Source organism: Chanodichthys erythropterus, chromosome 16 (assembly GCF_024489055.1).
Source record: "Chanodichthys erythropterus isolate Z2021 chromosome 16, ASM2448905v1, whole genome shotgun sequence".
NCBI lineage: Eukaryota > Metazoa > Chordata > Actinopteri > Cypriniformes > Xenocyprididae > Chanodichthys > Chanodichthys erythropterus.
In genome coordinates, this window is record NC_090236.1 from 6,128,354 (window position 1) to 6,148,800 (window position 20,447).

General features: G+C 42.0%; 1 protein-coding gene across 4 annotated transcripts in view; it reads left to right on the forward strand.

The window, feature by feature from the left end:
* LOC137003383 (NACHT, LRR and PYD domains-containing protein 1 homolog) overlaps positions 1-19,261 on the forward strand; it is a 37,222-nt gene extending 17,961 nt beyond the window's left edge. For 2 of the 4 annotated variants that reach the window (XM_067363516.1, XM_067363515.1), the window contains 4 exons: positions 309-1,905; positions 11,021-11,110; positions 18,270-18,360; positions 18,436-19,261. In XM_067363516.1, the coding sequence (XP_067219617.1) occupies positions 309-1,527 (1,219 nt within the window). In that variant the 3' untranslated portion in view covers positions 1,528-1,905; positions 11,021-11,110; positions 18,270-18,360; positions 18,436-19,261. Of the gene's footprint in view, positions 1-308; positions 1,906-11,020; positions 11,111-18,269; positions 18,361-18,435 lie in introns of those variants that run through there. The other 2 variants (XM_067363517.1, XM_067363518.1) reach the window with 2 other exon arrangements.
* Positions 19,262-20,447: the final 1,186 nt, after the last annotated feature.

Genomic DNA, 20,447 nt, shown 5'->3' on the forward strand with positions numbered 1-20,447 from the left:
ATTGTAAGTTGTCTTTTTATTACATTTATAAACTTTTTAATATTCACTGTATATATTTTGTCAAAATGATATCAAAATGTCTTAAATACTTTCTGGTTCTCAAAATTTGTGAAACATGTTCATGTTTGTATGAACTACACCTGTGATTATTCTGCTAGGAGACCTGTATGAACTTGACAAGAACGTACTACTGTATATCATTTGTATCTTATATAAAGGAATTCAGATATTTTTTTAACTGGCAGGATCTAACAATTCTGGCATTGGTTCTAAAAATGTACAAATGTCTTCTAACATTTTGTCTGTAGGCCGACCATTTCTGAGCCTGAACCCTCTGGACTGGATCTTCACCTGCTTCCAGTGTGTCAGTCTTGTGTTCACATTGTTGATAGTGATCAGTGGGTTCAGGTGGAGCCGTCAGTCTGTACAGATGAAGGAGGGTCAAAGTTCAGGATCAGCACTCAGGCGGGTCGATTCGAGTGCAGCAGGACCAGAATGCGATGGGTCTGTGCCGGTGACGTCACTCTACAGTACCGTCAGGTGGATGGACGTTTCCTCAATGCAGAGCTGGAGAGGCTTCAGTGTGAGCGAATTGGTCCAGTGATTGATGTGAGCGTGATCTCAGGGAAACTGGAGGAGGCTCATCTACCTCATTACGCCTGTTTAGCAGAGTCTGACCCCTCTCTCAAATATGCTGTGAAGGTCTTCAGTGTTGAAGATTATGGATTAACTTTTGAATCAGTGGAGTTGACTCGTTTTCATGCTAGAATACTCCAACCAGATTTTTCTCCTAAAACAGTACTTATGAAACTAGGGATTCCAGTGAAAGTGCACTGTGATCTACTGGTCTTTGTGACAAAAAAGAACCCCATAATTCTCCATGTGTATTTTTTCCCATCAGATTCACTTTTTAAAGAAAAAATTAGGATGGAGGAAAAATCGAGTCATCCAATCAAGTGTCCTAGACCTGAAACCCCACTGCGGATGATGAAACAACACAGTCTTGAGATTCCCGGTGCTTGTATTCAACCCAGAGAGATCAAGCTAAGAGGTGACATCGAGCCTAACTTCTTTAAGGTCAAACAAACTCTGGTCGATGACATCAATATGACTCTCAACCGCGTGGATGATCAGAAATCAGTATGGACTGCAACGATTTGGAAAGAAGAACTAGCTGAAACAATTGCAAGCAAAGTCAAATCTAGTTTGTTGCAACATGGAGAAATACAAATGAAACAAGTGCCTGTCAACTTTGATAAAGTTAGTTTTTTTGATAATAATTGGTGTGGTCTTATTAAAAACATTAAGAATGTGAACGCCATTGCAGACAAACTGCTTCAGAAGCAAATAATTAATGAAGAAATATATTCTGAAATCACACATCCTAATTCAACCAAAGAAGAAAGCATGAGAAAGATCTGCAGTGTTGTGCGTAAAGGCAGTGTTGCTGTGAAAAACCTCTTAATCTCTATTCTTCAGGAAGAGGAGCCCAACCTTTTAAATGATTTGCATTTATCCGACTCTTAATATGATTTAAACCCACAAGTTCAGATTGAAATAATGCTGCTCAAACTTGTATTGCAGGTATATAGTGTAAACCATGTATATGGATAGATGTTAAGTATTTTCAAAGTCAGCTGGCAAAATTTGTATGTTTTTTTAAATAACAAAGAGATGTAACAAATCTAAAGTGTTTTTGTTTATTTATTTTTTTTTTCAGTATATGGGAAGACAGTTACAGAGTCTGTCATGTTTTTCAGCATAATGTTCTTGTTTGACTGGTTATCTGGGAGTTAACAATAAATTGTGGCGTAACAATGTACTTCCTCTTTTCTATTCTCTATTTTATCCAAAGCTCTGACTCTCTCATCAAGATTATCGTAAGAAGAATGATGTCAGATAACTGTAAGTGTTTATTTCTTTACTGCTGAATATTCAAAATGGTCAAATTCTTGTTTATTTTGTTTATGGATTGCATTATATTTTGTTTTGTGGTTTAGCATAAATAGCTGGACAGTTCAAATGTACCAAAATCAAAATAGCCTAAAACCAAAGCAGTAAAAGAAACACCTTTATAATCAAAAAGTGCTTTTCCCTGTGTGTATGGTTTAGATTTACAAAGCCCATTAGACAAGCTTAAACTCTCTATTTCTGTGATGCAGGTATATAATTAGAAAATATGTGCCCACTTTCACAGACAAGGCTTGAGCCTAGTCCTGGACTAAAATGCATGTTTAAGCTGTTATAACTTAAAGCAACATGCACTGACATGTCTTAAAATATTTCACTGCCATTGTTTTGTCACACCAGTAATGTTTTTTTTGTTTGTTTGTTTTTTTCTAAGGCACATTTATAAAAGCTATTTAAATGTCCTTATTGAACTAAGGCCTAATTCTGACTTAATCTAAGCCCTGTCAGTGAAACTGGACCATTATGATTAATAATAGTAATATAACTATAGCTTTGACCACATATGTGAATAACAATAAACTTTTATTCTCTTTTTCATCCCTTTTTTATGTTCATACATGGCAACAGAATGCCTACTTCCTTTTTTACAGACTAATGAAACTACTACTGATTCAGCCAAATGACGAACAAATAGCCATTTTCAAAAAACTGCTAAAAATATATCTTTTTCATCAACTCTTGACCCAGTAATAGTAGCACTTACTTTTTATTTATCTTTCTTTTCTTCGATTTCTACTCTTTTTCCATCTATTTGTGTATTTGAAAAAAAATCCTTGCTACAAGCACTTTACTGATTAAACTGTGACTTGACACAGCACTTACATACTGTTCATGTTGATTTGATTGCTTCTATTATTTTCATTTGTAAGTCGCTTTGGAGAAAAGTGTCTGCTAAATGACTAAATGTAAATGTAATGACCAGCTCAATACTAAAACTCCACAATGTTTTATGCCACAGGTCATGGGCGACATTTGACTCTCGAGTTAGGGGGGGCAAGAATTTTTTTATTATTTTTTTTTTTTTTGCAAGTAAACATCTTTTTGTACCTGCATCAGCAAATTATTCGCGGAAGTTTTAAGCAAACAAGTTTAAGTTTGCTTGTTCTTTTTTTTACTTATTTATTTAATAATTCACTTAATTGTATTATCACGGGAAATGACGTGGACGATATCTGGAATCAGAGTTCATCATTTTGCGAGCAACTGATGATAAAGAAAAATGTCACGTTGCAATATTGATGTGGGATATTCTATGTAGTGAAACTACATAATGCATTACATGCTTTGAACGCTGAATGGTGTTTCACCCACGAGGGGGCGTTGTTGAGTTAGTTGAATAAATGCATGGCTAGTGAGGAGTCCACGGGTGTTTTGTGTGCTATTTACCCACGTTTTAAGATAGAGAACACGACATGGTGTCAGAGTAGGATACGCTAATAAGCTTGCGGAAGAAGTTTTGTTTCGGGGCAAGTTTAGCTTGAGGTGAGGTGAAGTCGCAAAGTCATGGAACAAGCGGGGAGAAGTCAGCGCGCTCCAGGTGATGCAGCTGCCGGGGGGAGAGAGCCGCCCACGCCGGGCCCCTGTGCTACGTTCAGCATCCAGCCACCTGAGCCATTTAACTTCTCAAAACCTCACGAATGGGAGAAATGGATTCGACGGTTTGAGCGTTTCCATCAGGCCAGTAATCTCCACACTTCTACACAAGTAAATCAAATAAATACACTCATGTACTGTATGGGCGATGAAGCGGACGACATTTTAAAAGGGCTGAACTTGACGAACGAAGATATGGAGCATTATGACGCAGTGAAGGAGGGTTTTCAAGTTTTCTTTGTTGTGAAGAAAAATGTAATCTATGAAAGAGCACGTTTCAACATGAGAAAACAAGGGGAACACGAACCTGTCGACTCCTTCGTGACTGCACTGTACTCACTGGCTGAGCACTGCAAATATGGGCCATTGCACGACGAATTGATCAGAGACAGGTTAGTCGTTGGGTTGAATGACATACGTCTGTCGGAGCGAATGCAGTTAGACAAAGATCTAACGCTTGAAAAAGCCATCGATTTGGCAAGACAGACTGAAGCAGTGAAGCAACAGCAGAGTAACTTGCGTAGTGATTGTGTTAATGCTAAAACGCCTGGCTCCGTGGACAGAGTCATAAGCAAAGGCAAGCAGTTTCAAAGCAGGCAGAGAGTCAAAAGTGCTTATGGAGCAAAAGAAAAGTTTAAACAGCCACAATCAAGATGTCACAAGTGTGGTAAAAGCCCATCGCATCCAAAAGTGCACTGCCCTGCAAATACAGTACTGTGTCATGCCTGTGGGAAACGGGGTCACTACCAAAAGGTGTGTATTTCATCAAGAAAGGTGAATGAAATTCAAGAACAAGACCCTGGCATATTTTTAGGCACAGTAGTTGCTGAGGGTGACCCCTGGTTGATTGATATTAAAATAAAGGACTGTGAAATACAGTTCAAAATCGACACAGGTGCTGATGTGACTGTTATGCCAGACCATGTGTTCCAGGACATATTCAAAGAGTCTTCATTTGCCACTGCTAGGCAGACCCGCCATCACCAAGCTGGGTCTTGTCACACGTGTTGATGGCATAAGCATTCACACTCTACAGGAACGTTATCCAAAGCTGTGCAGTGGGCTGGGACTGTTACAGAGGCCATATACCATTAAATTGAGCCCAGGAGCAGTTCCATTTTCCCTCAAAACTCCACGCCGCATTCCACTCCCACTCATGCCAAAAGTTAAAAATGAGCTACAACGCATGGAGCGAATGGGAGTCATTAGCAGGGTGGAAGAACCCACAGAGTGGTGTGCGGGGATTGTTGTAGTACCTAAAAAGTCTGGCGATCCACGCATCTGCGTTGACTTAACAAAGCTCAATGAATCTGTGCGAAGGGAGAAATTTATTCTTCCCTCGGTTGAACAGACCCTTGGATTGCTAGCGGGAGCTTGTGTTTTTAGCAAGCTGGATGCGAACATGGGATTTTGGCAAATTCCGCTAGCCGAACAGTCCGCCAAGCTGACGACTTTTATTACACCTTTTGGGCGGTACTTCTTTAACCGGTTGCCCTTCGGTATCGCATCAGCACCTGAGCACTTTCAAAATCGTATGGTAACTGAAGTCACGGAAGGCTTGGACGGAGTGGTCTGTCATATGGATGACGTGCTTGTGTGGGGGCGTTCTCAAGAGGAGCATGATGTGCGCCTTCACGCAGTGCTCCAAAGGATGGAAAATGCTGGCGTCACACTCAATTTAGACAAATGTGACTTGTCACAGCGTGTGGTCAAGTTTCTCGGCCACATTATCTCAGATACAGGAGTGCAACCAGACCCAACCAAGACAGCAGCGGTCCGGGAAATGCCAGAGCCAACAAACGTCACCGAGCTCAGGAGTTTTCTTGGCATGGTCAACCAGCTGGGGAAATTCATTCCGCATCTGGCAGAAAAAGATAAACCCCTCAGAGATCTTCTGTCCAAGAAAAACTGCTGGTTTTGGGGGGGGAGAACAAGTTAGAGCCTTTAAGAACCTGAAGGAAGACTTGTCATCTGCACCAGTGTTGGCCCTGTATGACGCAAACAAGCCACTCAAAGTATCTGCAGACGCATCGTCGTACGGACTGGGCGCAGTCCTGCTGCAGAAAGAGGGTGATGATTGGAGACCCGTGGCCTATGCGTCACGGTCTCTTACTCCTGTGGAGCAAAGATACGCACAGATAGAAAAGGAGGCCCTGGGACTGACATGGGCATGTGAGAGATTTCGTGACTTTTTGATTGGCCAACATTTCGAGATGGAAACTGATCACAAACCATTGTTGAGTCTCCTAGGTGGCCAGGAACTGGATGCCCTTCCTCCCCGCATCCAACGTTTCCGTATGAGACTGATGCGCTATTCATACAAGATCTCTCATGTTCCAGGGAAGAGCTTATGGTCTGCAGACACTCTGTCGCGTGCTCCACTACCTGCCGATAAAGAAAACATAAATGACGAGCTCATGGAAAGCACTAACATTTATGTGGACAGCATTGTGGAGCATCTACCAGCAAGCCAAAATTTCCTGGATAACCTGAGAGAGCACCTCAAATCAGACAGTGTTTGCTCAAATGTCATGAGACTGTGTCAGGACGGGTGGCCTGAGTCCAGTCGGTGCACAGGAAATGAGAAGCTTTACTGGTCTGAACGAGCGTATCTATCTGTTCACGATGGCCTTCTTCTAAAAGGTACAAGACTTGTTATTCCCTCTGCATTGCGGAATGATGTCCTTGCCAGGCTGCACGAAGGGCATCAAGGAGTAGTTAAATGCAAAGAACGTGCACGGCAAAGTGTGTGGTGGCCGGGACTTAACCAGCAGTTGAACAAGCTGGTTCTGAAATGCAGTGCTTGCATTAAGGAGCGCACCAATCACACTGAACCATTAATTCCAACAGATTTTCCTGAAAGGCCCTGGCAAAAGTTAGGGACAGATCTGTTTGTCCTGAAAGGGAAAACATACCTTTTAGTTGTGGATTACTATTCACGGTATGTCGAGGTGGCAAATTTATCACTCACCAGCTCTGCAGATGTTACTACACATCTAAAGTCTATCTTTGCACGCCACGGCATTCCTGAGACATTAATGAGCGATAATGGGCCACAGTTCTCATCAAGCACTTTCTCGAAGTTCGCAGCTACTTACGGTTTCAAACATGTCACTAGTAGCCCGAAGCATCCACGCAGCAATGGTGAGGCTGAGCGGGCTGTACAGACTGTAAAAAACCTCCTCAAAAAAGAGCAAGATCCTTACCTTGCTTTACTGTCATACAGGTCAACTCCACTTCACAACGGGTACAGCCCTGCCCAGCTGCTCATGGGACGCCGTCTTCGTACTACGGTGCCAATTCTCCCAAGTCTTCTGGACCCGGTGTTGCCTGACAGCAGCACCTTACGTGTTAAGGAGAAAAAGAAAAGAAGTGCTGACATGAGATACTTCAATTACCGTCATCGAGTGCATGATTTGAACGAGCTCGCACCTGGCGATCAGGTGTGGGTCACGGATCAAAAGGTGACAGGAACTGTGGTGGAGAAACATCCAACACCACGTTCTTACCAGGTGGATGTGCCTCATGGAACTGTTCGGAGGAACCGTCATTTCCTCATTCCCATGGAGGGTGGTTGTGACACCCAGGCTGGTTCGCAGTTGTCTGGGAATATTACAGAGACACAAAATGCCCTGACACCTCAAACATATTCTGCTAGTCCACAAGGAGTAACTAGAACCAGATCTGGGAGGCCAGTCATGAAACCTAAAAGACTGGATTTGTAGTCACTCTACTGTAACCTTAATCAGGTGGTTTACTCTTTAAAAAAACAAAAGAAAAACAAAAGGGGGAGTAAGGTTACAGAAAATGTGGAAAGTATATACGCTTAACTGGTAGTTAGGTGTAACTGTTGATGTTTTTTTTTTTTCCCAGTGAACAGTATCCAGGTAATGTTCATCTGTGCAAAGGATTTTGTTTATTGCTCATTGTTGAGTTGTGTTCTAAGTCATGTTATTAAGTATAAGATGTCAATGTCTCAATGCTTTGTTTTCATTGTTTTCTCTTTGTTAAAAGGGGAGATGTGGGATATTCTATGATTGACAGACTTTAGTACACATAACACACAAAATCTTAGAATTGTATTTATTGCTTTTGTTTTTAGAATATTGTTTTAGAATAGTTATGTAGGAATTCGAGAAATGAGCACGTTTAAATTAAAGGGTTTATACCCTCATTAATGTTATACGCTACTCCACATAGGACAGACATGCCAAACAGTTACTGACCTGATGCAGACACATATCTGAAGCGGACTGATATCGTCTTGTTCTGGAGCGAGGTGTACGTGAGGTGTGTTTAACGTGGAAATAAGCGGGGCAGCCAGAAATCTGCCACTATGGCTCTCTATGAGAGGGTGCTGCAATTCCATTTTTCACCACAGATTTACATAGGAAAGTTGTGTGGCGCTGTAGAGCTGGGATGGGGCTCATAGACTGTAAAATGGGGCTTCCCCGCTTAGTATTATGAATACATGCCTGTCGAATCCATGCGCTACAATTTAATATATCCAGCTCACTTTACGACTTAAAGTAGTCTAGAAAATCTGAAAATTATTTGTTGCAGAATGCTGAACACATTTATAATGTATTATTAATTCAGTGTACATAGGGGTAGGCCTATATTTTAGGATTAATATTTTGGTAAGGCTCTGCCCCACCTGCCCATACAGAGGGTACAGAAACTGAAAGTAAAAACCATAGACTGTGGTAAAAACTGAGCTTTTGGCATCTGTCGGCGCATATCCTCTTAGAGACTATTAATTTATTTTCTTAATATTTCTCTTGTGGTCCATAGTGAGGAAAAAAATGTAAAATTTTACGAAAATAAACTAGTTGTTTTTTAAATGAGGAGTATCCAACTAATCTTTTATCCTCACTCACAGCGCATCGGTTATGCGGTGATGCGCTATGATATTGTGGGGAAAATTAATTACAATATTATCTGAATAATAAAAGTAGCATAATAATAATAAGAAGAATTTAATAGCCCTGCGTGCCCCGTCCGATATACGCCACTGTGAAGGGATAAACGGCGTTTGGGCACGGCATCAAAGCGATTAACTGTTTTATCCAAATCCACATGCATGGACCGTCCAATGTTCAGTACTGCATGTCTCCAGTATCTGATGTTTATCATGCGTTTTCAGAAACGTTTACTAGACGGTGGACTAGCTTTGACTCTCTGAATAGTGGCCACGTTTTTTGTGACCACTGTCTTTCCGCGCTCACGGGCAAAGGACTCGGAGTAGGCTATCTTTGAAAAGCTCGCGCTCAACTGTGTGCGTGAAGGAGCGATGGAGCTGTAGCCTACCCGAGAAATTTTATATATATATATATATATATATATATATATATATTAACCGCTCCAAATTGTAGTGGACGAGCTACGGCTCACATTGGGAAAAATTATGCCCCCCCTTGCCCCCCCTAATGCCGCCCATGCCACAGGTTATAGAGTCCCTATTTTCAGATTTAATTTGGCCTTATTGTGTAAATGATACAATTAAAAAACCTGACAGCGTCAACTTCATAATTGAAAGATGTCTTTCAATTATTAATACTTTTTTGGGTTAAAAATTATCCAAAATCTATTTATGAGCAAGAATAATGTCTCCTGAATGTGTCTGTGAAGTTTCAGCTCAAAATACCCCATAGTTTTTTTTTTTTTATTAATTTTTTTAACTGCCTATTTTGGGGCATCATTAACTATGCACTATTCACTCGACCAAGCCCCCTGCCAATCGCATCTTCCCAGCCACACGAGCTCTGGACTATATTACAGCGCATTTACAGAGTTCACACAGCTAATATAACCATCAAATGGATCTTTACAAGATGTTCGTCATGCATGCTGTATGCATGCTTCGAATTATGTGAGTAAAGTATATATTTGGATGTTAAACGTTAGATTCTGCATGAGTTTGAGGCTGTGCTCCGTGGCTAACGGCTAATGAGGAGAGATTTATAAAGAATGAAGTTGTGTTTATGCATTATACAGACTGCAAGTGTTTAAAAATGAAAATAGCGACGGCTCTTGTCTCCGTGAATACAGTAAGAAACGATGGTAACTTTAACCACATTTAACAGTACATTAGCAACATGCTAACGAAACATTTAGAAAGACAGTTTAAAAATATCACTAAAAATATCATGTTATCATGGATCATGTCAGTTAATATTGGTCCATCTGCCCTTTTTTGCTATTGTCATCGCTTGCTTACCTAGTCTGTTGATTCTGTTGATCACATCCAGACGTTCTGCCCTTTCTAATGGCTTGAATATGAGCTGGCAATGGCATAGGCCTATGCAAATTTTGGGGGCGGAGCCCCCGACTGTTACGTAACAGTTGGTGTTATGTTGAGATCCGTGTGTTTTCCGGAAGTCTTTTAAACAGATGAGATTTATATAAGAAGGAGGAAACAAAGGGGTTTGAGACTCACTGTATGTCTTTTCCATGTACTGAACTCTTGTTATTTAACTATGCCGAGGTAAATTCAATTTTTGGAAGGAGGCTCTTTCATCGAACATTTTGTACGCTGGTTGAGCCCCCAAAAAACATGTTCTGTACGATGAGTAGATTGTGAAAACTGCACCTTTTGTTTAATGTTAATTTATTTAGTTTTGGTTTATCACACCATATTGTATATTGTGTGTTTGAAACATTTGAATGGACTGATAAAGGGAGCTGTAAAGTATTTTTGTTGAAGTACAATGTCATTTTGACCAAAATAATGTAATAAATCTAACTCATATAAATATTACAGAAGTATAGTAAAATACTATACAAACATTTATAGATAAAATCGAACTCTGAGCCTTTTGTACCCATTCTGTGATGCCAAACAACTTCCCTGTGCAAAGGATCATGGGGGCCCGAAGTGTCCATCAATTGTACCCTTCGAAATCCTTCATTCTGAAGGCCCTTTGAAGTGGCCAGTTTTGAGCACTTCGGTTTGGAACGACCCTTCAATGCAAATTTAAACTTTGATAGCTGAAGACCCAAGTTTGACTGGAAGGCAAAAAAATGTACCAATCACAGGCACGTGTACACATAGACATAAAAAGGGGGCTTGATCACCTGCCCTTTTTCTTCCTTATTTGGAACGCTTTTTTATTTTTAATTTTTTTTAAATAAATTAACATATATTGCTGTTTGCGCACAGCTTCCTGCTTCATGGAACACGATTTCGGTCTGTTCCACATTCAAAACTATTATATTGCTTTAGAAGATTTGAAATGTAGTGCAAAGTTATATGGAAATAAGTCAAAGTCAAACAGTCAATATTTTGTGAGTCTGTTTTGAGCATCACTAGGATGCTCATGCAGAATCATATGTGATAGTTAATATAGAAAAAAATAACTAAAGATGCCATTCAAAATGAATTTGTGCCAAATGTTTTGTCATTACAACAGTGTTACTGTACAAAACACTAAAATGATAAAATGTTGTATTGTAGTGTCAGTGTTACTGGATTGCTGCTGAAGGAGGGACTTGAGTTACTGCATGAATCACTGAAGGATCCACACTGCACTATGACCATTGAAGGGTATGTGTGCTCAATGTGCCTTTGACTTTTTTATTTTAATGATTAACCCTCTGGAGTCTGAGGCTGATTTGGGGCCTGGAGAACTTTTGACATGCCCTGACATTTGTGCTTTTTTCAGTTGTTCATAAACATATTAATGGAAAAAGTGTCATTACACTGTATTCAGCACAAACTAGGCTACAATAATATGTGAGGAACATGTATGTACATGTTTGTGTTTTTGAAGGAATAACATTTATGCGTGGTTGTTGAAAAAACAAAAAACTTAAGTCACTGAAATAAGGCCAAAAAAAGTATAATAAATCTGTGTTCATAAGACTTTAGGGTATTGGAGGTTGTAGACTAGAGTTTTTGCTTCAAAATTATGTAAAAATTATGCTGCCTACTCCTTCATATTTAACAATATATTGATTTAGTTTTTGTAAGACACTTTTTGCCAAGAAACACAGTATGCAAGGAGGCGTGAATCACCACTGAAAATGGGCCATTCTCACCTGAGAAGACAAAAGAATTGGATAGTAATGAGCTGAAATGACTTGCATATTAATGAGGCATTTCAGTCAGGTAGGCTGTGAAAAAAAACCTTCTGTGATGTCTCAAGCTCATTATGATATATGAAACATACAGAAAAATATTATTACAATATAAAGTAATGGTTTTATATTATACTTTAAAATATAATGTATTTCTGTGATGCAAAGAGTCTGAATATAGGCTTTTAGTTTAAAAGCATGCACATTTGGAGAAATATTGGATTCTCATATGCTTATGTCAATTTTCTATACAGAGGAGTTATTTTTATTTAATATTCACTGTCATTACTATGAGCGCTGGTGTTTTCAATTCATCCTTGAAGTCGGAGGGCGCTCTGTGCATTTTAGTCCACAAATTCATCTAAAAGAAGAAGAGGCTATTCCATGAATGGAGTTTTCAATTCATACAGCAGCAGGAGGGCGCTAAAGAAACAAAAACTCATCTAAACTTCATCTGTAGAAGACAAGTAAACAGGAAGTAACTGCATGTCTTCTAGAGATCGCTAACCATGACTTTTACATCCAGATAAACACTTTTCAAGACAATAAATACACGATTGAGATAATAAATGCATGTATTGACTGAATTAGCGTCTGAATAGCGCTGGCTCCGTGGGCGTGGCCGCATTAGCAGATAATGAGCTGAATCACGGATTTCTGACATGGCTCTCTTTTCATACAGATTACATAAACAAAGAAGGTTTGTTTTCGATTTGACTTACATGATTTAAAACCTGACATCTTAACGTTTTTTTAGACATAAGTGTAATTTTTTTGTCATTAGTATTCACTAAGTTACAGTTCATTTTCTGAGAACTATCAGATTGGAGTTCGTTCAGAGGGAGAGGAGAAATCACGCATCATGTTAGTTTTCTTTATTTTACAAAAAGCACAAAATTCTGTTTTTACTCTGAGTGTACACAAATGAAAGAAGATATTCCACAGATTAAAATGGTGTATAACTCTTAATTGTATGTGCAACATTGACGGAGTATTTTGAGTCTCTTTCACACTGATAAGAAAAAAACCACGGTGGTATCGCCGGCGATACCGTCAGACCTCAGAGTGTTAATAATGTAGTCTTAGGACCACAAATCTACAAAACAAAACGTCTCGGGTTACGAGTGTAACCCTTGTTCCCTGAGTAAGGGAACGAGACGCTACGTCGGATGACGTGATGGGAACCCTCTGTATTTTGTGTTTGTGAAGCACCTCTGTATCCAACCAATGAAAAGACGTGACGTCAGAGACGGGTGACGTCACGGATCAGGAAGCTATAAAGCACACCTGAACACAAAGCACGCCAGCTTCTGTAAAATGTCTGAAGCAAGCTCACCAGGTATGCAGGAGATACGGCCACGTGACGTAGCGTCTCGTTCCCTTACTCAGGGAACAAGGGTTACACTCGTAACCCAAGACGTTCCCTTTCGTGGGAACTATCGACGCTACGTCGGATGAAGTGATGGGAACGCAATCCCAACTACGCCGTCTCTCCGAGTGCCTGGCTGCTATCTTGTAGCATCCTGACCCCCGAAGTGATGTTAAGGTGAAGATTGTAAAATCTGATAAAGGTGTGCTGGGATGACCATCCAGCCGCACCACAAATGTCGTCCATAGAGACACCAGATAGGAGAGCTCTGGACGCGGCCATACCTCTCGTGGAGTGAGCCCACACCATCAAAGGACACGGGCGCCCCACCGTCTCATACGCAAGTGAGATGGCCTCGACCACCCACTTGCTCATCCGCTGTTTAGATGCTAGGCCCCCCTTCTTAGGGGACCCATAACATACAAACAATTGTTCTGTTTTTCTCCACAGGGCAGCTCTGTAAACATACACATCTAATGCTCTTACAGGGCAAAGCAGATTCTTCCTTTCCTGATCCAAGTTTGCGAAAGGAGGCAGGCAGAAAGCCTCAAGTACAATGGGGCCTGGGACCCTCTCCGGACCTTTGGAACATAGCCCGGCCTGGTATGCAGAAAGGCTTTCACCAAAGCAGGTGCAAACTCAAGACAAGATGGAGCGACTGACAGCGCTTGTAAATCACCAATTCTCTTCAAAGAAGAGACGGCCAGGAGAAAGATAGTTTTAAGTGTCAAGAACTTGTCTGACACCTCCTCTATTGGCTCAAAGGGAGCCCCAGCCAGCCCTTGGTGCACAAAAGTGAGGTCCTAGGTCGGGGTCTTTCTGCACACCACAGGTCTCAACCTGAGTACACCACGGAGGAAGCGTACTACTAGGGGGTCTCGACCCAGCGAGGAGCCCCCTACAGGGATATAATGAGCCGAAATAGCGGCCACATATACTTTCAGCGTGGAAGGGGTTAAACCTTCTGAGAACTTTTCCTGAAGGAACTGAAGCACGTCAAAGACAGAAGATTGGACCGGGTCCAAATTATGCTGTTCACACCACACAGAGAACAATTTCCATTTATATAAGTACAACTTCCTCGTGGAGGGAGCTCTGGAGTGAAGGATGGTCTCCACAACCTCGGTTGAGAGACCAGTTCCTATGAGCCTTGCCCCCTCAGGGGCCAGGCCCACAGTTTCCACATTTCTGGGCGGGGATGGAGAATCATGCCGCCCGCTTGAGACAGGAGATCCTGCCTGAGAGGAAACTTTAAGGGAGAGCTGTGAAGTAGAGACATTATGTCCGAAAAACCATATTGTGGTCGGCCAGTAAGGGGCCACCAATATTAGGTCGACCTTCTCCTGGCGAACCTTCTCCAGAACTCCCGGGAGCATTGAGACTGGGGGGAACGCATAGAGACGTAGCCTCAGCCACGTCTGTAGCATGGCATCCAGCCCTAGAGGTGCTGGGTGCTGAAGTGAGTACCACAGAGGGCACTGAGCTGACTCTGTGGCAAATAGATCAACTTGAGCTCGACCGAAAGTTTTCCATATCAACTCCACCACCTCGTTGTGGAGTTTCCATTCCCCCGGTCTCGCGCCCTGCCTCGACAGGGCGTCCGCTCCCACATTCAACTGCCCGGGGATGTAAGCTGCTCTCAGCGAGAGGACCTTTCCCCGGGACCAGAGGAGGATGCGACTGGCCAGCTTGAATAACAGGCGAGACCGCAAGCCCCCCTGATGGTTGATGTATGAGACCACCGCAGTGTTGTCCGTGCAGACCAACACATGGTGATCTCTCAGGTCTGGGAGGAAGTGTTTTAATGCAAGAAACACCGCCATCATCTCCAGCCGATGTATGTGCCAGGAGCGCTGATGGTCCTCCCAGAAACCCTGAGCCGAGCGACCACTCATGATCGCCCCCCAGCCCGTGAGGGAAGCATCTGTCGTAAGCATTACACAACGACCAGAAGTCTCCAGCACGGGTCCCTGGGATAGGAACCAAGGCTTCTTCCACATGACCATAGCACGAAGGCATCAGCGCGTGACTTTGATCATGCGAAAAGGATTTCCCCTAGGGGAAAACCCCTTGGTCCTGAGCCACCACTGTAGGGGTCTCATGTGCAGAAGGCCAAAAGTAATAACGTTGGACGCAGCTGCCATCAGACCCACCAGTCTCTGAAACTGTTTTACAGTGAGTGAATGGCCTAACTTCACCCCTTTCACGGCCCCGAGAATGGAACTCACACGAGCAGGGGACAACTGCGCCTGCATCGTGGTGGAATCCCAGATTACACCTAAGTAGTTTGCAACCTGACTCGGGACCAGCACACTCTTTTTGGCGTTGAGCCTCAGCCCAAGCCTCTTCATGTGCGACAGAACAACATCTCGATGTTGAACTGCCAATTGTTCTGTTTGAGCTAATATCAACCAATCGTCGATATAGTTCAGCACGCAGATGCCCTGGAGTCTCAGCGGAGCCAGCGCTGCATCCACGCACTTCGTGAACGTGCGGGGTGAGAGGGATAGGCCGAATGGAAGAACCCTGTATTGGTAAGCTTCGCCCCCGAAAGCAAACCTGAGGAACTTCCTGTGTGAAAGATGGATGGATACATGAAAGTATGCGTCTTTCAGATCTATCGCTATAAACCAGTCCTTGGACCTGATCTGAGGGATGATCTGTCTGAGTGTAAGCATTTTGAACTTTAGCTTCTTTACGGATCGATTTAGCACACGTAAATCTATGATCGGACGCAACCCTCCATCCTTCTTCTGAACAATGAAGTAGTGGCTGTAAAAGCCCACATTTTGCTGGGAGGGGAAACCCTTTCTATAGCCCCTTTTTGCAAAAGCGTCGTTACTTCTTGCTCCATCACCAGAGACTGCTCTGGGGTTACCACCGTAGGAAGCACCCCATTGAACTTGGGCGGTCGTGAACCGAACTGAATTCTGTAGCCCTGTTCTATCATGAGCAGCACCCACTTCGAAACATTCGGGAGATTTTTCCACTCTTCCAAATATTCTACTAAGGGAACCAGTCTCTCGAGACTGGTCTCTGATGTTTTTTGAGCACTTGGCGCGTCTATCTGACGCGGCGCACCGGCAGACAGACGAATCACGTGCTGGCCGACCCTCCTTGGAGGATCGGTGGAAACTGCTGTGCCCTGACTCACGCTTGGTGGCAGGGTTGACAGAACGGTCCCCTGAGGGCACCGAGGAGGACCCGATATCCGAATCCCCCCGGAGGGGCTGACCTCGAGAGATCCTGCACTATAAATGTCAGGACCTCTTCTTTGAAGCCTTCCGAGAGATAATGACGGTCCTCAGATCCGTCCTACCTCCGGACTTTTAAATTCCTCAGAATTTAAAGTATTCAATATTTAATTTAATCCTCAAATTAAATGCAGCCAGTTCTTATATAAATATATATTTTTTGAACAGACTGAATATATTTAGAATACAAAAAAGAATTATAGCTCGTAATAATTCGCAAGGTATTTTAGGGAAAGAGAGAAAGGGAACTCCCGTCTACTCAGAACCCTTAATATATACATACACATACACACACATGCATAATTACGGACACGTGATATATGCGCAGCCTCGGCAAACGTAAGACCGAGCCGTATTTTCATTCTTGCAGACTTTATCCGAGCCATATATCCTTTAATGAAAACTCAGTCTACGCGCTGCCTCGGCAAGCGCGAGATCTGAGCTATATACTTTAATGAAAACTCAATCCACGCGCTGCCTCGGCAAGCGCGAGATTCAAGCTTTGCAATAGACTTTTATTCCCTCGAGAATAAAGCCAACAGGAGTGGAGCTACAAAACTCCCGCTAGTGCATACTTTTCTTCGGGACATTTTTATGAATGAACACTGTCACTGTCAGTTGTGAGCTGACATGCATGCTCCACTCCCAGCAAACAACACATAAATCGTGTGTATCCCAACTCGCTTTGTAGTGTAGCACAGGGGAAAATCAAACTGCTGTTCACGATTGATTTGTTATAAACGTGTGATTTTAAAACACGATATGAGTGTGTGACTGTGAGGTGGCGATCCTCAGATCGATATCACAATATCCACCTCCTCAGAGCTGGACATGTGAGTATCGGTGCCTCAACCCGGGGGAAGAAACCGCAGAGCGTGCTTCCACCTGGGAGACGGCGCTGAACCTGGCTGGTGAGGGCAGAGAAAAGGCGCGCCCGTCTCTAATCCCTCTGTCAGATCCATTTGTGAACCCCACGAACGGAGCCTCCGCCATGCCTCAGCAGAAGCGGGACCCGATCCGCGGGGAACACTGGAGCAGTGTCCTGAGAGCGAGTTTTTACAGTGCACACAGACGCTCCCTCGAGAGCTGCCTGGGCTCACTCCCATTTCACTGCTGTTTCTCGCCATAATACGTGTCTTTTTTATATATAAATATATGGATTGGTGTGAGATACTCTTGTCCTCAGACGAAGAGATCTTGACTTGTTTATATGTAATAAGACAAACAACACCAAATAAGACACACAAGATACAGAGAGCGCTTGCTGAAGACAACAGAAGCTGGCGTGCTTTGTGTTCAGGTGTGCTTTATAGCTTCCTGATCCGTGACGTCACCCGTCTCTGACGTCATGTCTTTTCATTGGTTGGATACAGAGGTGCTTCACGAACACAAAATACAGAGGGTTCCCATCACGTCATCCGACGTAGCGTCGATAGTTCCCACGAAAGGAAACAAATGGGTAACACTGTTGATAGGAATTCAAGTATTATATGTACAAAAATCTAAAAATCTATATAAAACGTTTATCAAATTTTTAAATTTTAGCTAACTGTCTTTTTAAAATTTGTTGTAAAATAAACCTGTTACAGTCTCAGTCACATTCTGTTTGTCGTTCTCCTTTGTTCTGTTTTCCTGACATCATCAGTCACCACGGACACTAACTAGATTATCACAGCTGTTTGTCATTTTGGTCAATTGTTCTGTGTATTTAAGTTCCTGTTTTTCCTATGTTCATTGTCCGGTTTCGTCCTGCGTGAGTTGTGTTGCGTTTCTGCCTGTACCTGTTGGATCTATTCAAGTAAAGACTTATTTTGTATCTTATCTCCTTCGTCGTGTGTTTTCTGCGCAAGCAACTTGTAACAAAACCATAATCTCCCTCAAGTCCCATTTTAGTCTTCAATAAATTATTTTGAACTATTAATACAAGTGAAAAACAATTTCCTTTTCTTATCATTATATCATATCTATCATACCTTTATTTTGTTTCCACCATCTTTATAAAGGAGGAAGTGCAGTAAACCCATTGACCAATGCATAGAAGAGGACTGGAGTCAGAGCTGCAATGAGAAAGTGAAGATTCACTTCAAATCAAAGGTTTTGGAAGAGCTGGAAAAATGAGAATTTTATGCATTAGTCATTTCATTTATCATTATCATCTCTTTTCTTTAGGCTGAACATCTCTGCACCTGAAACTTCTGAAATGAATCTTCACTGTCAGTCTTGTGTTCACATTGTTGAATGTTGAATGCGATGGGTCTGTGCTGGTGACGTCACTCTCCAGTACTGTGCAGTGGATGGACGTTTCCTCAGTGCAGAGCTGGAGAGGCTTCAGTGTGAGCGAATTGGTCCAGTGATTGATGTGACTGTGATCTCAAGGAAACTGGAGGAGGCTCATCTGCCTCATTACACCTGTTTAGCAGAGTCTGACCCCTCTCTCAAAGATGCTGTGAAGGTCCTCATCAAAAGAGATGAAGGAATATCTTTACAGTCTGTAGAGTTGACCTGTCTGTGACACTGTCACACAAAATGCATGTTTTACTGCTCTATTTATTACAATGATTTTATGTATAATAGAGTTTTAATTGGTTTACATGTGTTTTAGTCCATTTTATTCCTCTTACCATTTTAAGTGTGTATGTCTTTAAGAAATGAATGGTTGGCCTGTCATGTGACCAGTCACATGACAGGAAGCAGGAAAAACATCTGTATAAAGAGAGCAGCATGGCAAACAAACAAGGACTCACGAACAGTCAACAACTCACCTGGATTGTGGAGTTACCAATTTTGTGGACTTACCTCTCCAGTCACAACCTTACAACTCTTGGATTATCACTACTGTGGACATTTGTATATATACCGGTGGACACTCACATTGGGACTTTAACAGCACACTAGGATTCTTGGACTGTTTTAGGGTATGGTACTTTAAACTGTATGCTTTTAACAGACTGAGTTTTCCTGGTTTTATTGTGATGTTTTAAAGTTCCTGTGAATATTGTAAATACACAATTCTTATTTAACTTTATCATTGTTTTATGTCTAATTCTTTTAACCACTAACAAACTAACACAGTAAAATATGACCCCATTTTTAAATCTTGTGACTTAGACGATTTGGCTGAATGTTACACGTCATGACAAAATTGTCCAACCATCCTTCTCTCTTACAACTCTAATTATAAGCTGGATCATGAAGTGAGAAGAACACTGCAGTCTTCTTCTCTACATGCGCTGTAAAGATCCTCTCATTCTTCACATTTTATTTTTTCCCAGTGAATGACACTTGTTCAAAAGAAAAAGTTGAGCAAAATGAAAAATCAAGTCATCCGGTCAGCCATCCCAGACCTAACAGACCGTTTCGGATGAAAACACCACACCTTCTTGAGGTTCCTGGTGCTTCTGTCCATCCTGTAGAGGGGATTTCATTTACAACAGATGTTGATCCAAACTAGAACAAGAAGCCTGTGTGGACTGCCACAATATGGAAAGATGAACTTGCCCAGTTAAATCAAAAGAAAATACGATAAGATGAGCCGCAACTGAATTCTGAGATTGATAAAGCTAATTTTTTTGATAAACACAGACCAACTCTCATTCAAAGGGTTAAAAATGTGAAGAGCATTGCAGATAATTCATGAGGAACTATATTCTGAAATCACACATTGTAATTTAAGCAGTCAGGATAGTATGAGAAAGATCTGTTTCACAGTGAACTCAAGTGGTGTAATTGAAAAAACTCTGCAAATCTGTAGTCGAGTCCTAAATAAATTTAGCTGTATCGTACAGTTTGACATCATATTGTTTAGTTACATTAATGGTTTATCCACTTCTTTGTACACTGACATTGCATTTTTTTTTAAATTGGTGCCTATTTTATATAAAAATATTAGTTCTCAATTACCCCCCACAAAACCCACCGCACGCTTTAGAGGCTCTGTTGATTCTCTATGAGGGGAGAGGAGGCACGAGAGTCTCGGACTCCCACTGTAACTTCACCTGTGGGTGTCGCTGTTGGACAGTGTTCCTTTAGAAAAACGACTTATTGTTTTTAATATCACATTTTGTAATATTTGTGTTTTTTTTTAAATATGGATTTCCCTTTCGAAAGGGAACTTCTACTCTGCACTGACTGCGCTGACTGCGCTAGGGGAACGTCCTCCGTGACCCGTGCTCGAAATGCCA